At 41.3% G+C, this 15,543-nt stretch overlaps 1 protein-coding gene across 1 annotated transcript; it reads left to right on the top strand.

The window, feature by feature from the left end:
* The first annotated feature begins 9,544 nt into the window (after positions 1-9,544).
* Positions 9,545-10,062, top strand: LOC124594322. Its single transcript, XM_047132685.1, has 2 exons — positions 9,545-9,771; positions 9,843-10,062. The coding sequence occupies exons 1-2, from the start codon at positions 9,545-9,547 to the stop codon at positions 10,060-10,062; spliced, it is 447 nt and encodes a 148-aa protein (XP_046988641.1).
* Positions 10,063-15,543: the final 5,481 nt, after the last annotated feature.

Genomic DNA, 15,543 nt, shown 5'->3' with positions numbered 1-15,543 from the left:
TGATGTGACTTACCAAATGAAAGTGCTGGCAGGTCGACAGACACACAAACGAACACAAACATACACACAAAATTCAAGCTTTCGCAACAAACTGTTGCCTCATCAGGAAAGAGGGAAGGAGGGGAAAGACGAAAGGATGTGGGTTTTAAGGGAGAGGGTAAGGAGTCATTCCAATCCCGGGAGCGGAAAGACTTACCTTAGGGGGAAAAAAGGACGGGTATACACACACACACACACACACACACACACACACACACACACACACACACATATACAGACACAAGCAGACATATTCTTTAAATATGTCTGCTTGTGTCTGTATATGTGTGGATGGATATGTGTGTGTGTGCGAGTGTGTACCCGTCCTTTTTTCCCCCTAAGGTAAGTCTTTCCGCTCCCGGGATTGGAATGACTCCTTACCCTCTCCTTTAAAACCCACTTCCTTTCGTCTTTCCCCTCCTTCCCTCTTTCCTGATGAGGCAACAGTTTGTTGCGAAAGCTTGAATTTTGTGTGTATGTTTGTGTTCGTTTGTGTGTCTGTCGACCTGCCAGCACTTTCATTTGGTAAGTCACATCATCTTTGTTTTTAGATATATTTTTCCTACGTGGAATGTTTCCCTCTATTATAACCTACATTATGGACAGGTAGACAATTTAAGAAGATTCTTTATAGAACGAGCAGAAACTAGCAAAATACACAAAGCAATCGGTCAAATAAATACATCGGCTACTCCACTGCAATTTCATAACCACTTCTACAACCCTTTAGATCACATAACATCAACAGATACGAAGAAAGTAAATTGGAAAAAGAAAACACTACATGGCAAGCACCCGTATCATCTAACACAGCCACACATCGATCAAGACGCATCCAACACATGGCTAAGAAAAGGCAATATATACAGTGAGACAGAAGGATTCATGATTGCAATACAGGATCAGACAATAAACACCAGATATTACAGCAAGCATATTATTAAAGATCCCAATACCACAACAGATAAATGCAGACTTTGCAAACAACAAATAGAAACAGTAGATCACATCACAAGCGGATGTACAATACTAGCAAATACAGAATACACCAGAAGACATGACAATGTAGCAAAAATAATACATCAACAGCTTGCCTTACAACATAAACTTATAAAACAACATGTTCCCACATACAAGTATGCACCACAAAATGTACTGGAGAACGATGAATACAAATTATACTGGAACAGAACCATTATAACAGATAAAACAACACCACATAACAAACCTGACATCATACTCACCAATAAAAAGAAGAAATTAACACAACTAATCGAAATATTCATACCCAATACAACAAACATACAAAAGAAAACAGGAGAAAAACTTGAAAAATACATCCAACTGGCTGAGGAAGTCAAGGACATGTGGCATCAGGATAAAGTTGACATTATACCAATTATACTATCAACTACAGGAGTCATACCACACAATATCCACCAGTACATCAATGCAATACAGCTACATCCAAACTTATATATACAACTACAGAAATCTGTAATTATTGACACTTGTTCAATTACCCGAAAGTTCCTAAATGCAATGTAACATATACCGTACAGTTAAAAGGAAGTCACGGTTGATCAAGGTCCGCGTCACCTTCCATTTTTAACCAGACATAACGTCTGAGACAAGAAAGAAATAATAATAATATCATCTTCAGTCCTTATCAAACCACCCAATTTTGGTCAATTTATGGACCTTGATTTCCCAGGTTCCTAATTTTTAATATACTATTGTACCCATATACGTTACATACATCATAGATTCTAAGAGCCTCTCTCTGTGCCTGTTTTTTAGTTTCAAAATAAGAAAACTATATTTTCTAGATGTTTCAAAAAATAAATTTGCTTTTAAGTGAAAAACTATTGAAGTATAGATTTGACTATAATGACTCTCCAGAGCTCTTGAACTGTGCTTTAATTTGGTATGCAACACTACTGAGAGATTAATCATCCCAGGATAATTTAGATTAGTTTTTCAAATTCTCAGAATTACCTTTTATTTTTCTCAGTAAAATGTGTATTTCTTACACATTTCTATTTGTCTCTGATAAAATTTGAGGATAAACTTTAGGCTGAATGGGAGAGTAATTTTTAAATACAGTACTGCACCACTCTGATATCTCTTAGCACTACTTTTGCAGCATAGGGTTAACAGCTGAGATGTATATAATTACTGCTGTGGTTTCCATTCTGTTGTTAGATGGTAGCTGTTCCATTGTAGTGTCACACGTTATTGGATATGTAATGTATGAGAGATACTCGTAACCTTTCAAGTGTGTGTTAATTCATTCAAGTACTTATTGGTGACATTAAATTAGTGAAGCTGCTTCTGAAGAACTTGGTCCCAGCTTGTGGTGTTGGATCCTGTTATGTGTGTACAAAAAACGAACTTGTTTTATGATTGTACAACATAACTTACCAGAGGCACAAGTTCTCATAAACTGTGAGTTAGCTGGAAAATTTTTCTTTTGTGCTTCAAGAAAACAAATAGTGGCATTTATTGTTTCCAGTCAGTCATCATCTCAGTATAAAAGGAAAAATTACCTAACATACAAAAGGTGATCAACTTTTCTGATGGCAATACAGCAGCATATAAGAACAGAAAAAGCACATACTATTATAACCTTTAATCACTAATAAATTGCGTGGATATACAAACGTAGAAACAATAGCGGGTTACATGCTACCAACTCCGTATCTGTCACTCAACTGCCGTGCCGTGACATGCGGCCGGCGCCGTTCATAGCCAGGTGGCGCTCCCGCGCTCGGCCGAGCTGCGGAGCGCCTCTATCGCCGTGTTCGTGTACTGACATAGCGGCACTTTTAAATCTTGTGGCACTGTCACAACACTTACCTTTATAAGAATTATCATAATATTGCTACAACATGGCAACGTTTGCTGTAGGATGTGGGTAAAACTGCATACCATGGACTTAGTGACCCTTTTAAAAGACTTGCTGCTACAGCAAGTATTCAGTAGGAAATTAATTTATGACACCCAAATAGCTATATGATTTTGCTCTAGAAACCATTCTGGGCATCCATTATTAATTATACACACAGGCAAAATTAAAGAAGACTATTGTTCTAATTCTGTAATTTTAAAAAATCATTTAAGGGACTCATACAGCACTTTCCCATGTCAGTGTGTGAATTACAGGCTGTCATTAAGCCGTACTCCTTGCAGTAGGAATCAAATAAGCAAACCATTTCCAAACAGCAAACTTCCTCACAAGCTTTGTGCATCATTGAACCTGGGTTGGTTACAAGTGCCTTAATCAACAGCAGCAGACCTCAAAGTTCAGTGGTAGGTCCTTAAAAAAGACCATCAATCTAAGAGATTCAAAGTTAAAGTTCTTCATCCATTGGGACCTAGTCCCCCCACCTCCAGTTTAACAAAGTCTTATCTCTAAAGTCTTAAATGTGCAAGAATTGTTGAGTTCAGGATGCTTACTGGAAGAGTTTATACATTGATCATGGATGAGATGTCAAATAATCATCACTTCTTTTTTAAAAAAAAAAAGGTTAAATGAGACTTATTAAAGTAAAATTTTTCAACTGATTACTTTGTGGAGCTTTTTATTGTGTTAATTTTTATCAAGTGTATCAGAAAAAGATTGCTTAAATCTCTTCTAACAAAAATGCAGATGTTAATTAAAGTCACTCTTACACAATGATTTGTATTTCGTAGAATTTTATTACATGAATACTATCATTGTATTTTAAGTAACAGTAATAATTTAGCCTGAGTTTTGCAGAAAAGTGCTGATTTCATGGTTTGTTACTAAAAGATTGTTTCTTTTATGTAATGTGATGTTCCTAATTTTCTGTCCCAGAAACGTGTTCATTCTCCATCTTGAAAGTAATAGCAGTGTTTGTAGAGTTTTGCTTTAGAAAAAACAAAAGGGGTTTTAGATTTTTCAAAATACTTTTATTTTAGAAAATCAAAGGAAATGGTACAGCATTATTGTGTTATATTAGATCTCAAATGAAGGCTTTTCCAATGATATAAATTCCAGCTTCCTAGCATCAATAACTTTCTAGCTGCAGACATTTTTGTTTCATGGCACTCAATATAAAATAATAAGAAAATTTTCTTGACTTGAAATTAGAAAAATAAATTATCTATGCATAGAAAGAGAGTGAAATTTTTACTCCTCATTTACTCTAAGGGTACATAACATGAACAAATAAATAAGTATCTGATGCTGTGATGTCCAAACCTGTTGTTGATTTTATATGAACTGACCCAGTGATGATAAAAGCCATGGTTAAATGCCCATTTAAGCTGTCTGTATCGGGTAACATCTGGGGTATATGGTGCTCCTCAGTTTCATTATTCTTTCTCAAACATTTGGAGCTCTTGGGGTAGCAGTTGTTTTATTAGCTTCTTATTGTAATCCCATTGAGCATGCACACCGTACACTATGTATAGTTCATGAAGACCAACAAGTGATACAGATACGCACCCCATTAATAGAAATCACAAGTTCGGTCCTTGAACGTATTGCACACCAGCTAAAGACAAACCATATTAATACAACATATAAATAATTATATTTAATTTGTGTTTGTAGTTGTTAGAAGAGAGGAAGGGATCTTTTCTAAAGTGTAACTTTTTCTGTGCTCAAAAAACCCAATATGATGGAGGAGGAATCATGAAGTCGGTTGAAAAGAGTCAGAAGTGGAACTATTCTGATAAGTCGTTCTGTTTTGTGAAAACCCATGTTGTTATGAGATGAGGGGGATAATGGTATGACAGATGTAACTGCGTTAAGATTCCTAAAGGGGACCTGCAGGAAAAGGAGGCATTCAGACTGACTTTCAGTACTCCTGTACTTCATGAGTTTGACTCCATTGATGTGCTGTAAGGTCTCACATTATAGGGGAAACTGTGTAGGAGGTTTCAGATTTATAAGTTTCAAACACATTACATTGGCTGCAAGAGACTGACGGTTTCCAGAAATTATGGGAAACTGTTGTTTAGCTGTACTTTAATTCTTTGCTATTTCGTTCCAGCAGTACCAACTTTGAATTGCAGTGTGCTATCAATGTGGAAAAGGGGAAAAAGAACAAGGAGTGAGAGTCCTGTAGGCACAAAATTGCCTTAGCCCTTAGAGTACCAGTAGTTTCTGCCTGGAACTATAATTTTTTATTTATTTTTTAAGTATCAATGCCTTTCACGTGAAATTGTGATTCTATTGCAAGATATTAGTGGTACACTGATGTACTTCTAGGAACGTAAGCATTGTAGCAGCTCGGGTCACGTCTTTATTATGTGATCTGGGGCAGTAGTTACTTACAGCACCCAAAGCAACAGTTGGCACAGAGATTGTACTGTGTGATTGTAAGAGATTGTGTGTGTGTGTGTGTGTGTGTGTGTGTGTGTGTGTGTGTGTTTGTGTGTGTGAGAGAGAGAGAGAGAGAGAGAGAGAGAGAGAGGGGGGGGGGGGGGGAGATCATATAGAGGAGATCAGAAGATCACAGGCACTGAAATAAGTATATCTACAGTCACTGTTACTAAATTTGAAATTGTGCTTTTGCATTTGAGTGGCTTCGAAATGAAACCACTGGAAGGGTATGTACTTCTGATATACTTATTATTGCTGCTCAGTGGAAAGTTATTGAAGATCTGCACTTCGGTGTTCACTTCCCAGTCTTAATTTTGTCTGTCAGGCAGATAATTCTCTAAAAGAGGTTTTCTTGGGTAGATTGTGAACGAATCCAATTGGATGCTTTTCAGGCGGGACATGATGCAACATATCACCAGTCAGCTTTGATTCATCACTCTGTTGACACATACAGTTCCATAGTTCTCCAGAAATCATAAGAAGCTGCCAGGTTCTTAACAGAGAGAAGAATAGAGTATTGTTGTAATCTGGGCTCAAACCTTCCATGGCAGACCCCGTGACTTTTGAGAAAGAAGGGCATAATGCCAATTCACAATTAAAGAGAGCAAAAGAAAACCTAAATAGGTGTTTTGTATCTCTGGTGGATGTTTTAGGTGCCTAATAATCGTAATATCAAATTAGGAGGCACGCACCACTATTTAAGTTCACAATTTGGATAGCAGTAGAATATTTTGCAGGCATTTCTAATGCCACCACCAAGCTAGGTGACGCAGTGGTTAGACACTGGACTCGCATTCGGGAGGCCAACGGTTCGATCCCACGTCCGGCCATCGTGATTTAGGTTTTCCGTGATTTCTCCAAATCGCTCCAGGCAAGTGCCGGGAGGGTTCCTTTGAAAGGGCACGGCCGACTTCCTTCCCCATCCTTCCCTAATCCAATGAGACCGATGACCTCGCAGTCTGGTCTCCTTCCCCAAACAACCCCCCTCTAATGCCACCTCGATTGTGTTTCATTTATCATGTGGAATAGTGTTCACGTGGCTAAAGAGATCATCATCATTTGAATTCTTTTTGAAACATTGCAAAAATCACTGAGAAAAGTTCTTTTAATATTTGCATTTAGTTAGCATTCAACAAATACACTACTGGCCATTAAAATTGCTACACCAAGAAGAAATGCAGATGATAAACGGGTATTCATTGGGCAAATATATTATACTAGAACTGACATGTGATTACATTTTCACGCAATTTGGGTGCATAGATCCTGAGAAATCAGTACCCAGAACAACCACCTCTGGCCATAATAACTGCCTCGATACGCCTGGGCATTGAGTCAAGCAGAGCTCGGATGGCGTGTACAGGTACAGCTGCCCATGCAGCTTCAACATGATACGACAGTTCATCAAGAGTAGTGACTGGCGTATTGTGACGAGCCAGCTGCTCGGCCACCATTGACCAGATGTTTTCAATTGGTGAGAGATCTGGAGAATGTGCTGGCCAGGGCAGCAGTCGAACATTTTCTGTATCCAGAAAGGCCCGCACAGGACCTGCAACATGCGGTCGTGCATTATCCTGCTGAAATGTAGGGTTTCTCAGGGATCGAATGAAGGGTAGAGCCACGGGTCGTAACACATCTGAAATGTAACATCCACTGTTCAAAGTGCCGTCAATACAAACAACAGGTGACCGAGACGTGTAACCAATGCACCCGATACCATCACGCCGGGTAATATGCCAGTATCGCGATGATGGATACGCACTTCCAATGTGCGTTCACCGCAATATCGCCAAACACGAATGCGACCATCATGATGCTGTAAACAGAACATGGATTCATCCGAAAAAATGACGTTTCCATTCGTGCACCCAGGTTTGTCATTGAGTACACCATAAAAGGTGCACCTGTCTGTGATGCAGCGTCAAGGGAAACCGCAGCCATGGTCTCAGAGCTGATAGTCCATGTTGCTGCAAATGTTGTCGAACTGTTTGTGCAGATGATTGTTGTCTTGCAAACGTCCCCATCTGTTGACTCAGGGATTGAGACATGGATGCACGATCCGTTACAGCCATGTGGATAAGATGACTGTCATCTCGACTGCTAGTGGTACAAGGCTGTTGGGATCCAGCACGGCATTCTGTATTACTCTCCTGAACCCACCAATTCCATATTCTGCTAACAGTCATTGGATCTCAGCCAACGTGAGCAGCAATGTCGCGATACGATAAACCGCAATCTTGATAGGCTACAATCCGACCTTTATCAAAGTCGGAAACGTGAGGGTACGCATTCCTCCTCCTTACACGAGGCATCACAACAACGTTTCACCAGGCAACGCTGGTCAACTGCTGTTTGTGTATGAGAAATCGGAAACTTTCCTCATGTCAGCATGTTGTAGGTGTCGCCACCAGTGCCAACCTTGTGTGAATGCTCTGAAAAGCTAATCATTTGCGTCTTCTTCCTGTCGGCTAAATTTCGCATCTGTAGCACATCATTTTCATGGTGTAGCAATTTTAATGGCCATTGTAGTATATGTACAGTTTTGTACAAGGTTTTCTCACAGTCAGTTATTCATGGAAAAATATCATACTCATCCCCATGTACTGGTGTAATCAGTTTCATACAATTTTTATCAATGATTGTCCAATACAATGTCACACACTGTTTCAATGTTTTCATATGTGGTTGCAGTATTGGAATGCATTCACATGGCTTATGTTCAATAGAAATACAGCCATTTATAAATTTAGCCACCTATTTAATAACTGTGGAATGACCCTTTGACAACTTAGAGTTAATATCTCTTGTGGATAAACTGCCCATAATAGACTTCTATAATAACATAACATTACTGTTTATTCATCTGAATGAAACACAAACAAACTGAGTGCTGTATAAAGTTGTAAGTTATAAGTGGTGGTGGTGGTGGTAGTGGTGGTGCTTAATAAAATTTTCTCGCACTTTCAGCCGAGTCAGGTGCTTAAAATCCCATGAGTTTTCGACCGAGCTCTCCTCAGTCATTGTCAAGTGGTAAGAATGACTGCTGTGTCACTGTGGCCGTTTCATTATATAGCCGCACTGCTGACTGTGACGTCACTAGTGCTCTCTTCCTCACCATATATGTTAATGTTTTCATCCCGCACCCTTCATTGGCGTCCTCGTTCGATAGAAAACCAATGGGCACCTCAGCCACAGTGTCTACAGGAAACCAACACACACAGATCGGTATCTGCATGCTCTCAGCCACCACCATCCGGCACAAAAACATGTAGTTCTGAATACCCTCATCCATCATGCTAAAGTCATCTCAGACGCTGAAAGTCTGCCACTAGAACTGAGCCACCTCCAAAAAATCCTCCGGGGAAAATGGGTACAGCCACAGACAGGTGTCACAGGCTATATCTGGTGTGACACGCAAGAAACACACCAACAGAGAAGAGAACACCATTGATGAAGAAAGCAAGAAACTTGTGTTTTTGTCTTTCTGTGGTACAGTGTAGGGAAAGATTAGCCGGCTCCTGAAGAGATATAACATTTCATCGGTGTTCAGGTCCCCAGAAAAAATTCGACAGCTCATGAGGCCTGTGATGGATGACTGAGGGCTTAGAATGCCTGGGGTGTACAAGATACCATGTCAGTTTGGCTGTTACTATGTCGGCCAAACAGTACGCAATGTGGAACAATGCCAGACGGAACATGAGAGGTGCTTACGCGTACACTATCCAGAAAAATCAGCCATGGCAGATGCCTTAGAAAATGGACACCAAATTCTATTTGACGAAACATCTGTCGTTATGAGGACAAAAGGATTTTGGGATAGCATCATAAAAGAAGCTGTTGAAATAAACCTCTGAAAACACCATCAACAAGGATGTCGTTTTGCATCTCAGCACAGCCTGAGTCATGGCCATCGCGAGGTTAAAATGGGCGCGATGGATGCAGGATGAAAACATTACCATATATGGCGAGAAAGAGAGCACTAGTGACATCACAGCCAACAGTGCGGCTATATAACGACGCGGCCACAGCAGTCATTCTTATCACTTGACTATGACTGAGGAGAGCTCGTTCGAAAGCTCATGGGATTTTAACCGCCTGACGCCGCTGGACGCCCGAGAAAACTTTATTAATTCATATCGCCATGAAACCATGCATTCATACATGACATACCTCCATGGGGAGGAAACATGGCACAGCATTAAACGCCTAGGGAACCTGCATGTAAAGAAGGCTAAACTGTTAGGCCCTCTAGCCTTCCTGCTACGCTGTCGAGATGAGAACACGATTCCATGCTTTTTCAGGGTGAGCCATCACATCAACACCCCGGCAGCCAGAAGAATCTATCGTTGTGCCAGCTCTGCCCTGTTGTGGGAAAGGTTACACTTCGCAAGGGAGCAGCTGGATTTAAATGGTTGTGAGTTGGTGGCTATCCATCTGCAATTGACAGAGGTACTCTCGCAAGTAGATTGGGAGTGGATCGACGCGGCCACCACAGTACAACAGGTGTCAACATGAAAGAAGACCACAGAGGAACAGAAAGGGAAGTTCACGCGGCTATCTCAACAACAACAAAAACAACAACACAGTGCAGAACAAAAACCAACAGAACGAACTGTCATCAACATGACAGAGAAAGAGATCGATGTGGCTGCCATTTCGGCGCTTAAGAAAGGTCTTAAATTCACACCAGTGCCTTGGAGCTTCCTATCTGTGATATTATAAGTGGAGCTGAACAAGCAATCTGCAAGATGCCTAGTGAGAGTGCAGACGAAATTCACCATGAAACGTGTTGTATCATTTCAAAATCTAAACCACCAAGATCTAACTTGACTAAGGCTGAACACCATGGTCTTCAGGCACTCCACAATGACCCCCTCATTGTTGCTCTGCCAGCTGACAAGGGCAATGCATCCATCTTTCTGAATAAAGCCGACTACTATGCCAAAATTCAGTTGATTCTTGAAGAGGATATGTACCGGAAACTGTCAAGGGACCTGACATCAAGAATAATGAGGAAGACATCAGAGCTTCTAAAACTGTCAACACTGGAAGAAAGTGTTATTAAGAATCTCCTTCCTCAGGCGCTGAGACCACCAATGCTTTATGGACTGCCAAAAATCCACAAACTGGATTCCCCTCTTCATCCCATAATGAACACCATTGGGTCACCCACTTACAGATTGGCAACACACCTGGCCAGCCTCCTTGCACCACATGTGGCTCGTTGTGTGCATCACATCAAGAACACCGACGACTTTATCAACAGAATTAAACAACTGCATCTTAGTCAAGGAGATATAATGGTTGTTTTGATGTGGTCTCCCTGTTTACACATGTTCCGGTCAAAGACTGTATAGATCTCCTCTCCCAGTTATTTGATACCACAATTGTGGAACTGTTTAAACAGACTGTTTAAACACACGTTGGCATCGTCGTGTTTCCTACATGGCGGCCAATATTTCGACCAGTTGGATGGCATGACTATGGGAAGCCCATTAGCTCCATCCTTAGCCGACCTTTTTATGGAAAAATTTAAAGACATCGCCTTGGACACAGCTCCAGCTAAGTCAAGTTGCTTTTACCATTATGTCAATGACACTTTTATCATCTGGCCCCCTGGTCGTGAAAAACTGGGAGAATTCTTAGAACACTTGAACAGCATTCACGGCCATATCAAGTTTACGATCGAAGTCGAGACAGATGGTGCATTGCCTTTCCTTGACGTCCTCGTTTGACGGAAAACCAATGGGCACCTCAGCCACAGGGGCTACAGGAAACCAACACACACAGATCGGTATCTGCACGCTCTCAGCCACCACCATCCGGCACAAAAACGTGGTGTTCTGAATACCCTCGTCCATCATGCTAAAGTCATCTCAGAAGCTGAAAGTTTGACACTAGAACTGAGACACCTCCGAAAAGTCTTCCGGGAAAACCGGTACATCCACGGACAGGTGTCACAGGCTATACCTGGTGTGACACACAAGAAACACCAACAGAGTAGAGAACACCACCGAAGAAGAAAGCAAGAAACTTGTGTTTTTGTCTTTCTGTGGTGCAGTGTCGGGAAAGATTAGCCGGCTCCTGAAGAGAAATAACATTTGATCGGTGTTCAGGCCCCCTGCAAAAATTAAACAGCTCATGAGGCCTGTGATGGATGACTGAGGGCTTAGAATGCCTGGGGTGTACAAGATACCACGTCAGTGTGGCTGTTACTGTGTCAGCCAAACAGTACGCAATGTGTAGCAACACCGGACAGAACACGAGAGGTGCTTATGCATATGCTATTCAGAAAAATCAGCCATAGCAGAACACACCTGAGAAAATGGACACCGAATTGTATTCGACGAAACATCTGTCATTATGAGGACGAAAGGATTTTGGGATAGTGTCATAAAGGAAGGTATTGAAATAAAAACCTATGAAAACACCATCAACAAGGATGTCGGTTGCAGCTCAGCACAGCCTGGGTCCCACCCATTGCGAAGTTACAATAGACACGATAGACGCAGGATGAAAACATTACCATATACGACCAGGAAGAAAGCACTAGTGACGTCTCTGCCACCAGTGTGGCTATATAATGATGCTACCACGGTGACACAGCAGTCATTCTTACCAGTTGACAATGACTGAAGAGAGCTCGGTCGAAAGCTCATGGGAGTTTAACCACCTGACACGGCTGAAAGTTTTATTAATTCATATCGCCGTGAAACCATGCATTCATACATAATGGTTCTTGTTTAGTTAATGGACTAAACTGCATCTCCTTTGTCACTTTGACAGAAAATATTCAAACAGTACCTCCAGTCCAAATCTAGATGTGGTGGCGAAATATGGAGGGGGGGGGGGGGGGGGGGGAGCAGGTGCCTGCTCTGGGCTGAACCTATGGGGTTGAACCCGCACTTCATGTCCACCCCATTATCAGTACAGAAATTGCAGAAATAGAAAGACTATTACATTTAATTGCAATAACCATTCGTTCATCTACATCATCCTAATACTCCGCAAACCACCTAATGTTGTGTGGCGGAGGGTACTTTTGGTACCACTATCTGATCCCTCCAACCCTGTTCCACTCGCAAATACTGCATGAGAAGAATGATTTTCGGTAAGCCTCAGTATTGCCTCTAATTTCTCGAATTTTCTCCTTGTGATCAATACGTGAGATGTGTGAGGGGTGAAGTAATATGTTGTCCAACTCCTCCTGAAAACTGCTGTCCCAAAATTAGAATAGTAAATTCTCTGTGACGCACAACACCTCTCTTGTAACAACTGCCAGGGGAGTTTGCTTAGCATCTCCGTAACGCCCTCTCACCAACCCCCCATCCCATGACGAAATGCGTCGCTCTTCGTTGGATCTTCCCTATCTCTCTATCAGTCCTACCTAATAGGGATCCAATATAGATGAATAATACTCAAGAACTGGGCAATCAAGTGCATTATAAGCCAATTCTTTCGTGAATGAGTTACATTTCCTTAATGTTCTTCCAATGAATCTGAATCTGAGTCTGGTGTCTGCTTTCCCAACTGTATGTTTTAAATGGTCATTCCACTTAAGGTCACTCTGGATAGTTATGGCTGGATATTTTACAGCAGACGCTGTATCCTGTTGTTTGTTATCAATAGAGTAGCTGTACAGTAGTGGATTTTTTTTCCTACGTATGAGCAATATGTTACATTTCTTTATGTTCAGGGTCAACTGCCAGAGCCTGCACCATTAAAGTCTCTGCAAGTCTTCTGCAAATTCTTACTGTCTTCTGGTGTTGCTACTTTGGTATAGACAACTGCATCATCTGCGGATAGCCTCAAAGAGCATCTGACATTTTCTACTAGATCATTTATTCATATTGTAAACAGCAACAGTCCTATCACACTTCCCAGTGGTCCTCCGGATATTATCTTCACATCTGTTGATTTAGTTCCGTTAACTATGACATGTCGAGTTCTATCTGCAAGAAAGTCTTGAATTCAATCACAGGTCTGCTCCGATACTCCGTAAGCTTGTATTTTTTGCATTAAATGGCAATGCCAGACGGTGTCAAATGCCTTACTGAAATCAAGGAACACAGCATCAACCTGAGCCCCATTGTACTGTGGATCTCGTGGAGGAACAGAGCGAGCTGAGTTTTTCAAAATCTCTGTTTGCGGAATCCATGTTGATTTTTATAGAAGAGATTTTCATTTTCCAAAAAGTCATAATTCTTGAGCATAAAACATGTTCCATAATCCTACAACAGAATGACATCAATGATATGGACCTATAATTGTGTGGATCTGTCTTACGACCTTTCTTAAAAATGGGAATGACCTGCGCTTTTTTCCAGTTGTTAGGCACCTTTTGTTGCTCAAGTGATCTACGATAAATTACTGCTAGAGGGGGAGCACGTTCCTTTGCATAATCTTTATAGAATCTTGTAGGTATCTCATCTGGTTCTGAAGCCTTTCTGCTACTAAGAGATTGTGGCTGCTTTTCAATTCTGCAATTGGTTATCTCAATATCTGCCATTTCGATGTTCATACGATGATCGAAAGGGAGGACAGTGTTACGATCTTCCGCGGTAAAATAACTTTGGAAGACCGAATTCAGTATTTTGGCCTTCTCTCTGGTATGTTCCATTTCGATGCCGGTGTGGTCGCTGAGAGAATGAATAGATGATTTTGACCCACTTACAGATTTTACATATCACCAAAATCTCTTAGGGTTTTTACTCAGGTCGGCTGATGTCGTCTTACTTTCAAAATCATTGAACCATTCTCTCACTGCTCTCCTTACGCTTATTTTTGCTTCGTTCAGCTTTTGTTTGTCAGCTAGGGTTTTACTTCTCTTGAATCCGATATGAAGTGCTCTTTGTTTTTGTAGCACTTTTCTAACAGGGCTGTTAAACCGTGGTGGATCTTTCCCATCCCTTAAAATCTTACATACTTGTCTTGGGCTTATTGAACGATGCCTTTGAATTTTTTCCATTTGTTCTCCGCATCTTCGTCCTCATCACCAAATGTTTGATGCTGACTGATGAGGTATTCTGAAATTTGTATCCTGTCACCCATGCTGAGCAAATATATCTTCCTACCTTTCGTAACATTCCTCGTAGGACCTGTCATCATAGACGCTGTCACAGCCTTATGATCACTAATACCTTCCTCTACATTAACTGATTTGATAAGTTCAGATCTGTTTGTTGCCAGGAGGTCTAAGACGTTACCCTCACGAATTGGTTCTCTATCTGCTCAAGATAATATTCGGACAAGACATCCAAGACAATGCCACATGGTTCCCTGTCTCTAGCACCTGTTTTGGTGGCGTAACACTCCCAATCTATTCCTGGCAAGTTGAAGTCACCCCCTATTACAACGGAATGATCAGGAAAATTACTAATGATATTCTACAAGTTCTGTCTGAAGTGCTCTACAACTACAGATCCTGACTCAGGTGGTCTATAAAAGCATCTGACCACCATTTTTGGCTGTTCTTTGATACTCGCCACCATTGGCAACTAACCTATCCTTACAATAAACATTCCAACCTGAACTTTGGGTTTCGTTGTCATTGATGTCTCGTTTCAACCATCTTTCTGTTCCCTATACTATCTGTGTGTTATAACCTTCAGTAAGTGATACTAAGTCTGGGACCTTTCCTTGTGTGCTCCTGTAGTTTACTAAAATCATATTAATCTTTTCTATCTCTGATCTGTGAGAACCAAGATTCACTGAGGTAATTGTGACTGATTTAACAGGCAAATCGTCTGTGATCCCAAGGGAGGTGTTCTCTAACCTAAAGAAGCCCCATATGCATGCCACATGTACTCCGCTACCCTAGTAGCTGCTTCCTGCATGTAGTGCATGCCTGACCTATTAAGGGGGCCATACAATTCTGCACCTGATAGCAAAGGTCGAGAAAGTTGCATCTGACACCGTTGCAGAGTTGTCTGAGCCTCTGGTTTGGACCTTCCACTCTGCTCCAAACGAGAGGACCGCGATCAACCCTGGGTACGATGCTACAAATAGACAGCTTAGCCTGCATGGCTAGTTGCCTTCACCAAATCAGCCAGCAGCCAAAAGGAGACAAGGATGGCCTCAGAACCCAAGCGTCAGGCGTCATTTGTGCCGACATTTGCCACTACATGCAGCTGGTTGCACCCAGTGCA

Source organism: Schistocerca americana, chromosome 2, assembly GCF_021461395.2.
Source record: "Schistocerca americana isolate TAMUIC-IGC-003095 chromosome 2, iqSchAmer2.1, whole genome shotgun sequence".
Classification (NCBI taxonomy): Eukaryota; Metazoa; Arthropoda; class Insecta; order Orthoptera; family Acrididae; genus Schistocerca; species Schistocerca americana.
Note: the sequence above shows the minus strand (reverse complement) of the source record. Positions and strands in the feature narration are given on the sequence as shown.